We start from the raw sequence: 14,697 nt of genomic DNA on the forward strand, positions 1-14,697 counted from the left end.
ACAGGGAAAGGGGTTCCGAACCACGAGCACTCGCTACGGCACCGACTCAGTGCTTCAGACTCCAGACTTCCAGGCAATTTCGCTTAAATGTAACTACCAGATTAAGGATTCTCACAGACAGGGCTATCGCCAGCATTTCCATGGGACATACAGCTACGGTAACACTGCGATTATGATCAACATTAACGATGGAGACCTCGGGAAGCCACTGTCCCGGGTGGTGATGGAAGCCCCGCTCAGTCTGCAGGGGCACCACGGCCAGGGGCACAGCGCAGCCCCCGTCCCCTCCCCGCCAGGGAGGGAGGGGTGCGGGGGTCCCGGTCCCACCGTGGGCGCAGTGGCCTGCCCCGGCCAGCGGCATTTCGGGAGCGAAAACACAGCCCTGCGGACAGGGGCACGGGGAGCCATCTGGGTTTGTCCTTAAAAACGGGATTTCATGGGTTACACCGTCACGAGGATGATGTCATGCAGCCTGACAAAACGCCCCTGCCCGCCTCAGACCGGCGTGGTTCGTCTGTTGGCCGGGTTGTTGTGCAAAGACTCCTTGAACTCTTTGGGGATGGAGTTATGGACCTGTAAAAAACCGTGGTCCCGCTCCGAGTTGAGCAGCGTCCCCATGGTGACCTTGGACGGATCCCTGGAGAGGGTGAACATGGAGATGTCGGTGGAGGGGATGGTGCTGAACCCCTTGCTGACGGGCGACATGTCCCGGGACCGGGGTTCGGTGGAGCGGGAGCTGGACCGCCGGCGGAAGCGGTACCTGTAGGGGGGGAGGCGGGTGAAGGCCGACTTCTTCAGCAGCTCCGAGTGGGACTTGGCACGGATCTGGCGGTGCTTCTCGATGTACATGTGCACGGCGATCACCCCCACCATCTCGGCGATGATGAAGGACAGGGCTCCGAAGTAGAAGGACCAGCCGTAGGAGTAGCTCTTCTTGGAGTCGCTCTGCCCTGGGTCCCCCGCGTTGGCCGAGATGTAGACTATAATCCCGATGATGTTGCTGAGACCTTTAGGGGAGGACGAGAGGGAGAGGCGCTCACTTGAGCGGCAGGAGAGCGACGCGGGACAGCAGCGCCCTCATCCCCGCCCGGCAGCGGAGGGACGCAGGCTGGAGGAGCCCGGCCCTTCTCCTGCCCACCACGACCCGTGGGGTGCCCGGCAGGCGGGGAGGGTGCCAGGGGCGATGGCTGCATCCCCATGGGGCACCACCCACCTGCCAGCACACCGGGGCCAAAACCCCTGACAGACCTCTGCTGCTGTCCCCAGTATACAGCTACATTCACATGCACCCAGTATATATCCAGTATATACATATATCCATGTATACTGAAGGAGCAGGAGGAGCAGCCACTATTCTGTTTAGAAAAGGGACATTTCAAGAGCAGGTTTTGCTGTGCCATGGACTACAGGAGCCCAGTCGGTGCCGGGGCTGTGGCCGGAGCAGAGCCAACCCACGGGGCATGGCGGGGATCCCTCTGGCGTGAACCCCGGCTTGCCGCGGCCCCGGGAGCACAGGGAAGCAGGAACGGCTCCGTTCCTTTTCATTTCTGGTGGAGCCCAGAGGCTGCATTTGGGATCGGGGCAGTTTTTGCACCGCCAGCAGTGCCGCGGGGCTGTGCCGCAGGGCTGGGGAGAGGCTGATGTATTCCTGGATTTACTTAATGAATCGATTATGTTCTTTCTGTCGTTTTCTCATCTGCATCAGCAGCTCCTGCCAGCCGAAGGAGGGAGAGTAATTTGTCTCTTTGTGGGGAGAAGAAAAACACAAAATAGAGCAGTTCCTTGAGACAAAGACATTGTCATGCGATAATCAGCGGAAGCGTTTGGGGAACGGTGCACAGAGAAATGAGTAATCCAGAAGGAACGGCCTCTCAAGAGAGTGATTTTCCTTTAGGACTGCAGCAGCCCCTCTGCCTGCTGCCCGGTCCCTGGTGCTGCCAGCACAGCCCCTGCCCTCGCCTGGCCCTGCGACCTGCTCGAGGGAGGGCAGAGCCCCCCAGGAGCTGCCCGGGGCCCCCCAGGTGGGACAGCCGTGCTTGCGCAGCCCCTCCTAGGAGAGACCGCTCGGGGCAGAGCAGGGTGCTCACTGCTGTCTAGCACGGCGACCGCTTGCCAGAAACCTCTGCTGGATTTTCCCTGCGATGAGGATTTTTCCCCCGGACGGGACAGCCCAGGAGCCCCAGAATCCCTCTGTGCCGACGGCCTGGGAGGACCCACAACCTGTCTCCGGCTCCCCCGTGTCCTCCCATGCTTCCACACCTGGAGCCACCCTGCTCCCAACCCCGCTGTGGCAGCTCCTACCTGCAGAGACGAAGAAGATGCCGGCGCTGAGGATGACGTTGTGTTTGCTCTTGTAGAACTCGCTGGCTGCCACACACAGGCCCCCGAAGAACAGCAGACCCACACTGAGGATGGGGAAGATGCTGGACGCTCTCACCGCACCTGTGGGACAGGGAGCGGGGCAGGGTCAGGTTCCGGCATCGCTCCTGCAGTGCGGGCTGCCGGCATCTGCCGCACCAGTGCCAGCGCCCGGAAAGAATTGTTGCAATGCCACGAGGGATGGGGGAGACCCAGCACTGGCCCCCCCGTGCATCCTCTGCTTGTCCCTGAGCCGCTCTGCTTCAAGCTCGCTCTGGAGCCCAGCATCAGCCCTGCAAACCCTGTGTTTCAGGCCTCCTGTCACAAAAATAGTTTAAACCCTGAATTTCTCTTTTTTCCTCCAAGGCTATTTCAAGGAATTATTTCTTCCAGTCTTGTCACACAGTCAGCACTAGCAATTTACCTTCCCATTACCAAACACACCATCCACGGGTTTAGGCTACGGATGTGACTCCGGAGCCTAGGGATTGCGGAACCCCCCCAACCTCACCAGGCTGGCGAGGAACGGTACCGCCAACCACAAGGGTCAGGAGCCTGTCCCGTGGCTCCCCAAACTACGGCAGCTGCTTTGAAAGTCAAGAATTTACCGACTAACGCACCTGAAGTTCAACAAAAAAGTTGTTTGCTGATGTAGGGGAGGAATGTTATCAAAACGAACACAAAGCCCGACATCCCGAGCCCACCACGTGTGATGCCGTGACCCCGGCACGGGCTCTATCCCAAGGGGATTACCTCCGCAGGGCCTGGCTCTGCACGCTCCGGAGTCCCTGACCAAGAGCTACACAAAGAAGGGTCTTTTCTACATGGCCTGTCAGAAGTTCAGCTTCCAGAATGACAGTAAAGAGTAATTAATGCAGCAAATCACTACCTGCTGCACTGAAAATACACGGTGCCTTGGTTTGGGCTCTCATCCCTCTATGAGGGCCTTTATTAAAAGCACAGAAAAACAGAGAAGCCCCATTAAAATGCCATTCTGGGGGCTTTAAAATAGACTTTTTGTTTTACATGTGGGAGGGGGTGGGAGAAGAACTTAAACGCTAATCTACTAAAATTGCAAACCCATTCCATTAAACACCTTCCCCTCTGAGACAGGTGAGCAGAGCTGATGGCTCCCCGCAGAGTTAGAAAATGGGGAGTTCACAGCAACATCTGGACGAGCCACAGCAGCATCAGGCAGGGGCCGCTGCCTGTCCCCGGGGATCGGGGCTGAGCACAGGGGCGATGGGTGCTGGGGGTCACTTCGCCCCCAGGGATTCCTCCCAGCCCCAGCAGCTCAGAGCCCAGCGATGCCAACGCCCCCGAGGCTGCCATGGGCCCCTGCTGCCTTATGTTCTCACTAGTCTGGAAATTTAGGCGTTCAAATGAGCCACCTTTTGCCGTGCAGGCTTCCCAGCCTGTCACACACGTGCGTGTTTGCCGACGTGCCGGGCAGTGCACGTCCGTGTTGCTCAGCGTGTCAGGGTGTGTGTCGTTTGTGTCCAGCCTCTGTCACCCTGCGCCTGGGTGCCCCGGCGCTCGCTCGTGCACGTACGTGTCTGCAAAGTGCTCGTGGGACGGTGCCTCTTCTCTGCAGGGTCAGCCTCGCCCCTCGTCAGGCACCCCAGGTAAAAACCCTGCGGGTCCTCCCAGGGGCTCTGCTGGCCCCCGAGAGCAGGAGGACCCCGCTTTTCCCAGGAGAGCCACCAGCTCCCTGCACTCGGCTGCTGCTGGCAGAGCGCATGGCAGATGCTCCTTGCGCTCTCCTGGCGAGCTCCAGCAAATCCAGTCTGGCTGCAGAGACTCAGAGAACAGGGAGACCGGCACGACCATGGTACCCCTGCGGTGCCACACCAGGGACCCGTGGCATCCCGGTCCCCAGTGGCCCTCGTGCCCTGACAAGCTCGGGCTGCGCAGCAGTTGCTGGGACCAGCCACGGGGACAGCAAGTGCCAGACAAATGCACCATCAACACTGCTACTGCGGCGTGACGTGGCCACGGTTGGGTAACCTGGAGGGTCACCGCTGCTGCACAGGGAGCCTGGGGAGCCGCGACCTGCCAGCAGTGGGGGGGACCTGCTGGGTGAAGCTCCGGGTGCTGGGGGACAGGGAGAGGGGTGCCAGTGCAGCGTGGGGGTCCCCCGGGAGCACATGCAGCTCTGACGCGCACGGGAAAGCAGACTCACGGAGGAGATACTCGGCCGTGTCTTGCTCATAATCCGCATCCTCGGGGAAGTGGTCGATTTTCTTGCACACTCCTCGGAAGGTTCCTGGGGAGACACAAGCCAGGAAACCTTCAAATCCCTCTGCACTGGCAGGAGCGCTGCTGGATGTGCTGCACAGGGCTGGCATGGCAGCAGCCCCCGCCGCTTGGCCTGGGGCTGTCAGCAATGCCAAACACTGCCCTTGGCCGCTGGGGATGGCGTGCTCCCTTGGGTGCCCCTGCACCCTCCCGGCACCGCTGGTTCCCTCTCTCTCTCAGATGACATCCTGCCATCAACCTCGCTGCTGAGCTGGGAGGAGATGCCCGAGCCGCCCTCCTCGCCCCACGGCAGCGCCTCTCCGCAGTGCAGCTCCCGCTCCCCTCTCTGGCTGCGCGGTGCCATGAGGACCTGCCGGGAGCTCAGCGGTGCTCAGCACGGCATTGCTTCTGCCCGGCTGCGGCTAAGCTTCCCCCTGCTCCTTGGGTGCTCCGGCAGGCACAGCAACGCTCGCCTGGCCCCCGTTTTCTCCAGTGAAGGGGAGGCGAAGCAGGGCAGGCACTCCCTGGCTCCCAGCGCCCACCCACCCAGGCAAAGCCCTCATTGGTTTTGACAGAGAATCAATGCGGCTGTAAATAAACCCTCCCAGCCTTCAGGTCCGAGCCACACGTTACTCAGATGCGCTGGGGAAAGCGCTCCACGGCTGCAGCCCAGAGCTTGTTCTGGGATGTCAGGGTCATCTGCTTTCATATCAAATTCCTGCTGGGGGAGATGACAATGGCGCCGGGGTCAGAGTGGCTGCTTGAGCAGAGCCCCCACCCCGGGGGGGAGCACCGAGAGAGAGCAGCCCAGTCCTCCCAGTCTGGCCCCTCTGCCCCGGCCCCTCAGCTGTAGGAGAGAGAAGCTTTGATTTACTGCGACAAACGCAGGGCACAGGCTGCCGCACAGACGAGGCTCCTCAGCACGTTTGCTAAAGCAACATCTGGGCCGCAGCTTAGCTTCTGAGATGTGATTTTTCTGGAGGCACAGATGAGTTCATTTACACGACTGCAAAAAGTTTCTAGCATACTTACCCTTCCCTGCCACTTCTCAGCCCTGCTTTGTGCCTGTGTCCAGAGGCCGGAGGAGGCAGAGTGGCCCAGATGACCTGTCCGTACCCCATTTCCAGCCTGCTTTCACGCGTCCCCCACAGCACGCGTGTGCACACCCGTGCACAACTGTGGATAAGCACCCACTGCCATGGGCAGGCATCACAGCTGAGCTTGGCATGGCAGGAGTGCCCCGCAGCACGGTCCCGCCGGGAGCCCCTGGCCGCTCCGCACATGTCACCTCTCCCTCCTGCGCCTGGGTCCCCACGGCACAACTCGGGAGTGGGGCGAGAGCAGCCCCACCGCGGTGAGCACTGGCAATGCAATGCCGCCTGGAGGACCTGGGGAAGGAGGCAGATGCTTCGGCATCTGCTGGCCTCCCACTTGGCATTTGGGAAAAAAAGGTTCTTTTGCTGTGGCTTTTTTTTTTTTACTCCTGCCTCTGAAGCAAAACAAATGCATTTCGCCTTTAAACGCCTGACTGTTTGCTTCGGCTTTCTCCTCGCTGCGCTTTCAGGCTCAGCTCTCTCCTGCGCCGAAGCCGTGCAATTGTGCCACGAGACGAAAAAGCCAAGGATGAGCCAGGCTCGGGCAGGTGATGTACTGGGGACTCAGCTACGCACTGCAAGACGTGGATGCGGGGCAAGAACGGGGCCATGGAGGGGGAGAGCCTTATCGTTCAGACGTGTTTATGGGACAGCCTCAGGAAGGGACCAGCTGTGAACAGGTTCTCACCTCTTCTGCTCATCCACCCACCAGCCCCAGCAGCCTGGTCCATGTGCTACTGATGGACAGGCAGAGAGACATTAAAGGCACTAAAAAATAATAAAAACATCCTGGCTATGCCCAGTTGCACTTATGGATTTGCTGCGACAGACACAGCCCGTCACCTCCTGCGGACGCTGCGAGCCTGCTCCTCATGGCAGCCCACCAAGACACCGAGCACGGCACTCGCGATCTGCTGGGGCCGGCTCAGCGCTCGGCTCGTGCCATGGTGCTGGATGGGAACACAGCTCCTCAGGGCCCGGGGCGGCAGCAGCCGCTTCTGTCTGCAGGATTCAGAGCGCCGTCTTCTCCAAAGCAAGCAGCAAACACTAACGCAAGAGTACGCATGATGCTTCCTCCGCAGTGCCGACAAACGCTGTCCTTGATGTTATAAATGGGGAAACTGAGGCACAGAGTGCGACTTCTCTGCAGTGGCAAGGAGCAGGGCGAGGAATTCCTGCAGTGTCTCCCTGCAGGAAGGGCAGCCCCCTCATGACACCAGTGCTGGAGCAGATGGTCAGGTCACGCAGGCTCTGTCCCCTCTCCCACAGGACCAGAAAGGACGTGCCACCAGGGGACAGGGATCCAGGCAAGAGAAGCCAACCTGCACGGTGTCCCGCATGGCGGCACGCTGTCAGTCTGCGCTCCGGCTACGGGCTCGGGGGAGCCGAGCATCGTGACAGGCATCAATTAAAGCCTGGAGATGAAGCTCTGGAGGTGGCAAGCTGTCATCCAAGCGGGAGACACGGCATCTGAGGGAGAACCGCCTGCTCCCGTTGCTTTGGGAACTGCAGGCGAAGGGGAGGCTGAGAACGGGTACCACGAACAGGGCTGGTGAGGCACCTGACACGGGGAGGATGGCAGCTGTGCGGCACAGCCCCCATCCTTCTCCTCTTCCCAGCTTTTGGGTTTCCACCCACCTTCTCCGACCTTCTCCCCGTACCTGCCAGCAGGGCTCCGTCCCACGCACCCCAGAGCCGCCCCCCACATTTGTCCCTTTGCTCTCCAGCCATCGGGCACGTGCTGCCAGAGTGGGACTGTGCCAACCTACAGCACCCCAAAACACCCCGACGGACCCAGAAGGATGCACAGAGCCAGCGTGCGCCTGACTCGCTGGGTCCCCCCGGCCACGTCTCCACTCTCACCCAGTGCAGGCTGAGAATGTCCCAGCACTCCTGGGACAGCACCAAGGTTTCTGTTTCCAGCTGGTCCCTAAACGCCTCATCCTCACTCTGCCTCAAAGCCCCGAAGCCACGACCTGCTCTGGCGGGACAGACCTGCCCGCTCTGACTTTTAATGGCTGCAGAGCTGCTGTCAGCCAGGGACGCCTGCGCAGCGCGCAGGACTTTGCAGGAACTTCTCCAGAGGCACCGACTCCCGGGCAGCGCAGGAACATCTCCCTCCGCAGCAACCTCCCGGGTAGGGTCGCGGGGCCAGCGTTCGTTATCTGATTAGCGAGAGGAAACTTTCCCTTGGTGCCACGTGGGAAAGGAGTTCAGAGACTGAGTCAGCCCATCAGCGCAGCGTGTAAATGAGAATACTAATTTCCTTGGGATCGATCTCTTTGAAGTTCTCCGAGGCTCCCTGTGCTGCTGAGCCCCCACCGAAACCCAGCGCTGGGCTGGGGGGGCCGGCACCCCCTGGCCCTGAGCAGCAGACGGATGAGCCAGGACCCCCGGGCGCCTCGCCTCCGGCATAGGCAACGTCTCAGGTAAACCTGTGATGTGAGGGACGAGGGCCAGCCTGGGAGCAGGAGGCACCTGCAAGCGCAGGGGATGCCCTCTTTGGATGCAAACACCTCCCCACCCCGCTGGCTGCGGGCTGGCAGGGCCGGGGCACGGGGCTCACCCGGGGTGCGATGCTTGTCCGTCCATCCATCCCTCCCTCACTCCGCCGCAGCCGGGACCGCATGCAGCTGCGCTGCATCTGCCCACCGGGATCTGTAACCTCTCTGCTTCCCTCAGCCCTGCCTGCCCCACCCTAACGCCTCCTTTGCAAAAGAGATGGGATGGAGAAAAAAAAATTAAAAAAAAAAAAATCAAGTGACTTTCTCAGGGCAGGGGCAGAGCCTTTGCTCAGCGTTGCTGCTGCAGGACTCAACGCCAACTCCCTCCTGCTGCGGAGGGAAGCACGGAGCAGCCCCGGCAGGCACAGCTGAGCGGCAGGAGGGAGAAAGCACGGCGGCATCACTAACGTTTGCAGGTTGCTCTGACACTGCGGCGGGTGCAGGGCATCATGTCCCTGCGAGCAGCGGGGCTCCAGCTGCCTGGTGCCGGGGGGGACGAAGACAACCCACATGTGCCCCGGCGGGGCCGGGGGCTGCGCGTTCAGAGGTGGCAGAGCCAGGGCTCGCCATGCTCCTCGCTCCGCGGCCCTTCGCCCTGCACCTTGCAGGTGGTTTAGCAAAATCCACCCCCCCAAGGCAAAGGGAGCCCCAGCCCGGCCAGGGACAGGCCGGGCAGCGCCGCCGGCCCCCCACGCAGGGAGGGGGCAGGCAGGACGGGGCAGCCCCGCTGCCTGCCCGCGCTGCCCGGCTCCGTCGCATCTATTTCACGCTCTGACATTTCTTTTGGCTCCTTTACTCCCTCTGTTCATTAAGTGATGCTCGTCGCCATGGCAACCACTGAGTCACCTGACACACAACTTCCCAGCCTCCAAACAAACACCACAACAAGGCTTAAATCACAAAAGGCCCCCCTGACCCCCAAAATGCTCCCGGAGGAGGTGCGGCTGGAAAGGGCTCCGGGGAAGGATGGGGCGGCCCTGGCCGGGGCTCGTCCCCCCCAAGAAGCCATGCCGGATGCTCACGCTGCTCGGCTCATCCTGAGGCACCGGGTCCCCGTTCCCCGGGGACGGCAGATGCAGCTCCGGGCTTTCCTCTCCTGGCTTTAGAGCTGGGCCCTGGTCAAGGCAGCGTTACAACACCACAGGCATAAAGGAAGTGGGTTTTGTCCAAGTCCTCAAACTCCGGGGCCCCCGTCCCCTGCCCACGCTTTCGTAGCGAGGACTCGAGGCAGAGGCGACGCTGGATCGCCTGCTCCGTGCCATCTCTGACCCCCTGCCAGAACAGAGGCCGCGGCTGCAAGCTCAGGCATGAGATACGAGCCCTGCCCAGCGCCGGGGCAGCTGCATGCAGAAATCAGCTGGGGAGGACCGGCCAGCGTGGCACTCGCCAGGACGCTGGGTACAGGCTCGGCTCTTTGCTCCGGGCACTCACAGCCTCAGCCCCTGCTAACACCTCGCTGGGCCCCTTGCCGGCACCCAGCTGTGAGCCCTTGGCCCAGGCACGGCTCCCAGAGCAGCTCATGCTGTGTGGATGGGACGGTTGGGGCACCGGGGCCTCCCCCCGCAGTCACCGCTCCCTTCGGGGCCGGTGGTCGGGCTCCTCTCCCTTCGCGGGAGGAAGGGGAGAGCTCCCGCCGGCCGGGAGCATGCGGGGCTGCTGGGGGCTGCTGGTTTCGGCACATCCCAGCCTGCTCGTGAGTAATTTCCCCAGCTGATGCCCATGCCTGCGACGCGACTCCGCGCTGCGTGCGTGACTCACACCACCTCGGGTTTAATTCATCCGCTGGCCGGGAGAGCGCCAGCACAGGCAGCGTGCTGCTGCCGTTATTCATTCCCCGCTCAGCTGTCTCTGTGGTAGATCTGGGCAATTTTCTCTCCCTGTTAGCGTGAATCCTGATCAGCCAACTTAGCTTCTTGCTGCACTTCCCTGCCCGGAGCCCAACACGGCAGCAAGCAGCCCCGCTCATGGCGGCTTGCGTAGCCCCGCTCCGGAGCCTCCTGGCCGGGAAGCAGGGCTGTGTCGGGGAGTCCCGGTCGCTGGCACTGCCTCCCCTCGCCCACCCCAGCACGGGACAGCTTCTCCCTTCGTCTTTTTCTGTACTGAGGAACCAGACCTGCCTGTCCCCTCCTCCAGCGGGGTCCTGCCCGAGAACGCGCGGGGCGCATCCAGCACGCACGGCTGTCAGCGAGCTCAGCCTCCCCCCGCGAGCGCACGCTCCGGGGACCCCCAGATGCACGAACAGGCAGGGACGGTGCCCGGCCAACAGGCACCGGCGAGGAGCCACAGAAACAATGGTTTGAAGCAGTTGGACAAGTGCCAGCCGCAAAGCCTGCAAGACAATCCTTTGTCACGTTACATGGCCCTCCCGTTTCGCTTTCCTCCCCTCTTCCCTGGAGGAGCATCTGCAGCTGCACAACCCGCCACCGCCTCGGTGCTCTCCCATGGCCGGCGCTGCTGCCAGCTCCGGGAGCAGGGAGCTCTGGGGGCAGTGGCAGGGCAGCACAGCCCCACCGCAACATGCTCGGGGAGGGGCGGCACGGCCCCCGAGGGCCGGTACGTTGAAGTCTGGTAAGTCAGCCAACAGAGCAGCAACATCAACAGGCGTAAGCGCGTCGGTGAGCCTGACTGAGCAGGCGGGAAGCGGGAGCGCTGGGGATGAGCCATGCCCTCCCGCCCCGGACGAGGCGCCCATGGCAGCATGGGACTGGCCGGCCAGGACGAGCGTGTCCTTCAAGCGCTCAGCTGCGCAGCACGGCACCGCGCTCCCTGCCCAGGCTGGATGAAAACCGCCGCCACGTAGCTGAGCACCGAGCAGATCCCAGCCTTCTCACAGCCCAGGCACTTCCGAACTGCATGGACGAGCAGCCAGCGTGCTGGCAGAGCAGCCGGAGGAGCCCAGCCAGGAGCTCAGCCGGGGGACAAGGAGCCCCGATCTTGGTGCTGGGTCATGACAGACCCGCTGAGGTGGGCAGCGGCATGCAGAATTGCTGCTCCCTGCACCCCACATCCCTCTTCCCCGCTGCAGTGAGAACGGACCCCAGTACCAGACACCTGAATCTTGGGGCCACCACTCAGGGAACCGTCTGAGCCCCGCAGGAAGCCTCTCCTCCTGCCTTGGGGGTGCCAGGGACACCCTGCCATGGCAGGGCCAGCGTGAGCGACCCCAGCGCTGCTGTCGGTCAGGTGTGACCTCTCGCGAGGTGCCTGTTCCACCCTCGTGCTTCGCAGCTGACGCAAAGCCCTTGGCCGGCAGCAGAGCCACATCCCTCCGTGCTCTGCACCAGCCTCAGCCAGCTTCGGTTCAAGCTCTCAACTCAATGGTCCCACTTTAATCCAGGGGCCACCCTCTGGCCAGCGGCCGGCCCGGGGGCACCCTGAGCATCCCTGGGCACCACAAGGAAGGCCTTTCCAGTTGGCAAATCTTCCAGGGCATTTCCATGTGTAAGCACTGTATGCGGCACATGCAGTGCAGTGCCTGCAGGCTGCCCCTGCCCGATAGCTCCGGGCTCACTGCAGCGAGCCCCGCCTTTTAGGTAACATCAGATTTAATTTGGAAGAGATGAACTCATATAACACATTTTGTATTCACCGGTTTTGTAAAGGCATCCCTTCCCCTCCCACAGGGCTGTTTTTCATCCCGCGCTCCACATGATTCTTCGATCCCTCTCATCCCCACCAGATCAGAGCATCCTCGAGCTGCACGTTAAATAACGTGACTAACGCCTGCCTCCCGCGAGTCACCTCTTCTCCCCCGGACAAGGGCTGCCTTACGCAGGGTAACGTTTTGTTTCAGCAGGGTTTTGTCGCTGCTGCTTTAGTTCATTTGTATTTCGACGTACATACTCTCTGCGCTGCATTTATTGGAGAATGCAAAGGCAATTAATTGATTTGATCTCAGGTCTTTTTCCTCTCAAAGCCCTTTTCCCCAGGGAGGGCTGGGGGGGCAGGGAAGGGGTTGCGAGGGAAGTACAATGCTTCTGATGGTGGAAATACAGCTAAGAATATCGATCCTAACCCAGAGAGCCAGAAGACTAAAGAGCTCTAGTTATGGTTTTACAATCTCATTACTTTTCATCCAGTGGAACACTTTTCCAGGGACTATTCTGGTTGTTACTGCTCAATGTGCAAAGTAAGACTCAGGCTGGGGAAGATGAGCTAACTCCGTTCTTAAATGAGAAGAAAATTCCCCTCTCCCCTCGTGTCGGCCGGCTCAGCCCGGAGGAGAAGTCCTGGGACAAGGTCACGCTTCAGCCCTCAGCTCTCTGCACCTCCTGATGAATTCAAGTGAGTTATCTCCTAAGTTGTGGTTCACAGCCATGGCCTTCCTAAAGATACCTCGTCACGCCAAAGCCATTTGGAGGAAGCAGTGGGGTCATTATGGTTTAAGTTCTCTGAAAAATAGTATTCACTGGAGAGTCAGAGGTCCGAGCTTAGCTGTCAAATGCTGAGGTACAAGCCTGCCGCACATCCTCAGAGATGCTCAGGCTCTGCACTCCCTTGAGTAACAAGAGCAAGATACCTAAATATCTCCAAGGAATTAAAACTTCAGGGCTCATCTTTTTTTACCTCCCACCCACCTCCCAGATGCTTGGAGAGATGGAAAGAAATTCATCTTTACTCCTTCCCTTCCCCAGCTTCACGCTCTGCGAGGGATCCGGAGGCTCTTTGCATAAGGTCCCCAGCGTGAGATCGCAAAGCTCTGGGGCTTCAGGTCTCCATCACCCAGAGACCAGCGGCCACCGCGCAGGGCTCGGCTCAGCCGGCACAGGAGCGCTGGCACCCAGCAGCTCCCCCACGGCAGCAGCTGTCCTGTGGCCCGGGGAAGGGCCGCAGGGTCCCCGCCAGCCCCCAGCATCTTGTTTGCCTCCGGCATCACAAAGCGTTCGATACAGCCCAGTTTCAAAGACAACACAAGCAGCTCAGAAAAGCAGCAGGGAAGGCCGGCGGGACGGCTACGGATACCCCAGACCCACAGCTCAGGGCGAGCCAGCTGGAAGAGCTCCTCGAGCCAAGGACGCTGCCCAGCACAGCCGCCTTGGGAAGGAGTCTGCTCTCCTCCCAAAGCCAGGGAACCCTGGGGAGTCAGGCGAGCACCGGTCCTCGCCATCAAATCGCCATCAAAACCTACACAGCCCACAGGCTGTCACCGCTTTACACACCCACCCGTTTGCTTAAACTCCACTGGAGAGCAGCTAAATTAAGGCAAAACTCGGGCATTGGTTTAAAAAAGCCCCCTGCTCCATGTTACGCTGTAGCCAGCAGCTCTCTCCTCCTTGGGATGGATGCTGGGCTCCCCGCCACCGGCCAGCGGGACGAACCCTCCTCCCCAGGACCAAGAGCTCCCCCAGCACATCCCCATCGCCCCAGCGGCCCCACACCAGCTTCCCACCCGGGTACCGGCGTAATCTGGCTCCATCTCTACTTCACACTCTCTCCCCCTCTCTGCGGTGGTGGTTTGTGTCTGAGCAGAGTCACCTACACAGATATGCCTTTTCTGAAGGACTTTTTTTCCTGTTGTAAAAAAAAAAAACCCAGTGGAAAAAACCCAAGTCAAATGAAACGAGCGCAACAGCGAGGAGGCGGCAGAGGTGGGCTCTGCGGTGCCGGCTGGACACCGAGGCCAGCGCAAACACACGTTCGAACACAGGCACAGCAGTGCAAGAACTGAGCCCCCCCCGCCGTGCATCCCCGGCAGCTCGGCGGGGCTTGGGGAGCTCTGCGCTGCCTGTGAGGGGCATCCCCACGGGGGACACATCGGGGCGGTCGTGGGCACAGCCCAGGCACTCGCACGCATGGGTGGGCTGGGAGCTTCTGCCTGTTTTAGCCTGCGAGGTGCCGGCGATCGGCGTGTGTCACGGAGACTTTACTCCCTCAGCATTGCTAAAAGGAAAAAAATAATTAAAAAAAAAATTCTACATTTTGACAGTGACTCATCATCTCCCATTCTGGAATCTGTGGGGTTGTTGCAACCTACACAAGGCAGTTCAGAAAAGCAAAACAATTCTGAATAATAGAGGAGGAAAAAAGTTTGAAAATGATGGGTAATTTCCAGCACTCTGCTTTAAGGGCTTAGCTTTGGTTTTCTCATTACAAAAATAATCAGGTAATGCACTGGAGCTGCCTTCCAGGGTCTCCCCCCGCCCTCCCCTGGGTGTCCTTCCTCCCTCCATCCTTCCGCATCGGTGGAGCTCGTGGCAGGGAAACACCCCGCCACAAACCCGGCTCCCGGGAAGATGCTGGGCTTTCCTGGCTGGGATGGGGTAGGAAGGCTCAGGGGGCTGCTGCCAGCGCGGGGGCCCAGGATGGTCCCTTCCCTGCAGGGGGGCCAACGCGCTGCCGTCCCCTCCGTGGCACGGCGAGGGGCAGCCGGCCGCCAACCCTGAGAGCCCTCGGATCGGGCTGGGGAGGAGAGCGCTCGTCAGCATGTCTAAGGAAACCGTTTCATGTTTTATCTTTAACAGTGAATAAACATTGATTTTTATTTTAAAAGGTAATTGGCATTC

At 60.6% G+C, this 14,697-nt stretch overlaps 1 protein-coding gene across 1 annotated transcript in view; it reads right to left on the minus strand.

Annotated features, from left to right (window-relative positions):
* Positions 1 to 495: 495 nt before the first annotated feature.
* CACNG3 (calcium voltage-gated channel auxiliary subunit gamma 3) overlaps positions 496 to 14,697 on the minus strand; it is a 32,465-nt gene continuing 18,263 nt past the window's right edge. The window contains exons 2-4 of the mRNA XM_059826513.1: positions 4,541 to 4,624; positions 2,302 to 2,442; positions 496 to 1,007 (exon numbers count right to left, since the gene is read on the minus strand). Coding sequence (XP_059682496.1) covers positions 496 to 1,007; positions 2,302 to 2,442; positions 4,541 to 4,624 — 737 coding nt within the window. The remainder of the gene's footprint in view (positions 1,008 to 2,301; positions 2,443 to 4,540; positions 4,625 to 14,697) is intronic.

This window comes from Gavia stellata, chromosome 18, assembly GCF_030936135.1.
Source record: "Gavia stellata isolate bGavSte3 chromosome 18, bGavSte3.hap2, whole genome shotgun sequence".
Classification (NCBI taxonomy): Eukaryota; Metazoa; Chordata; class Aves; order Gaviiformes; family Gaviidae; genus Gavia; species Gavia stellata.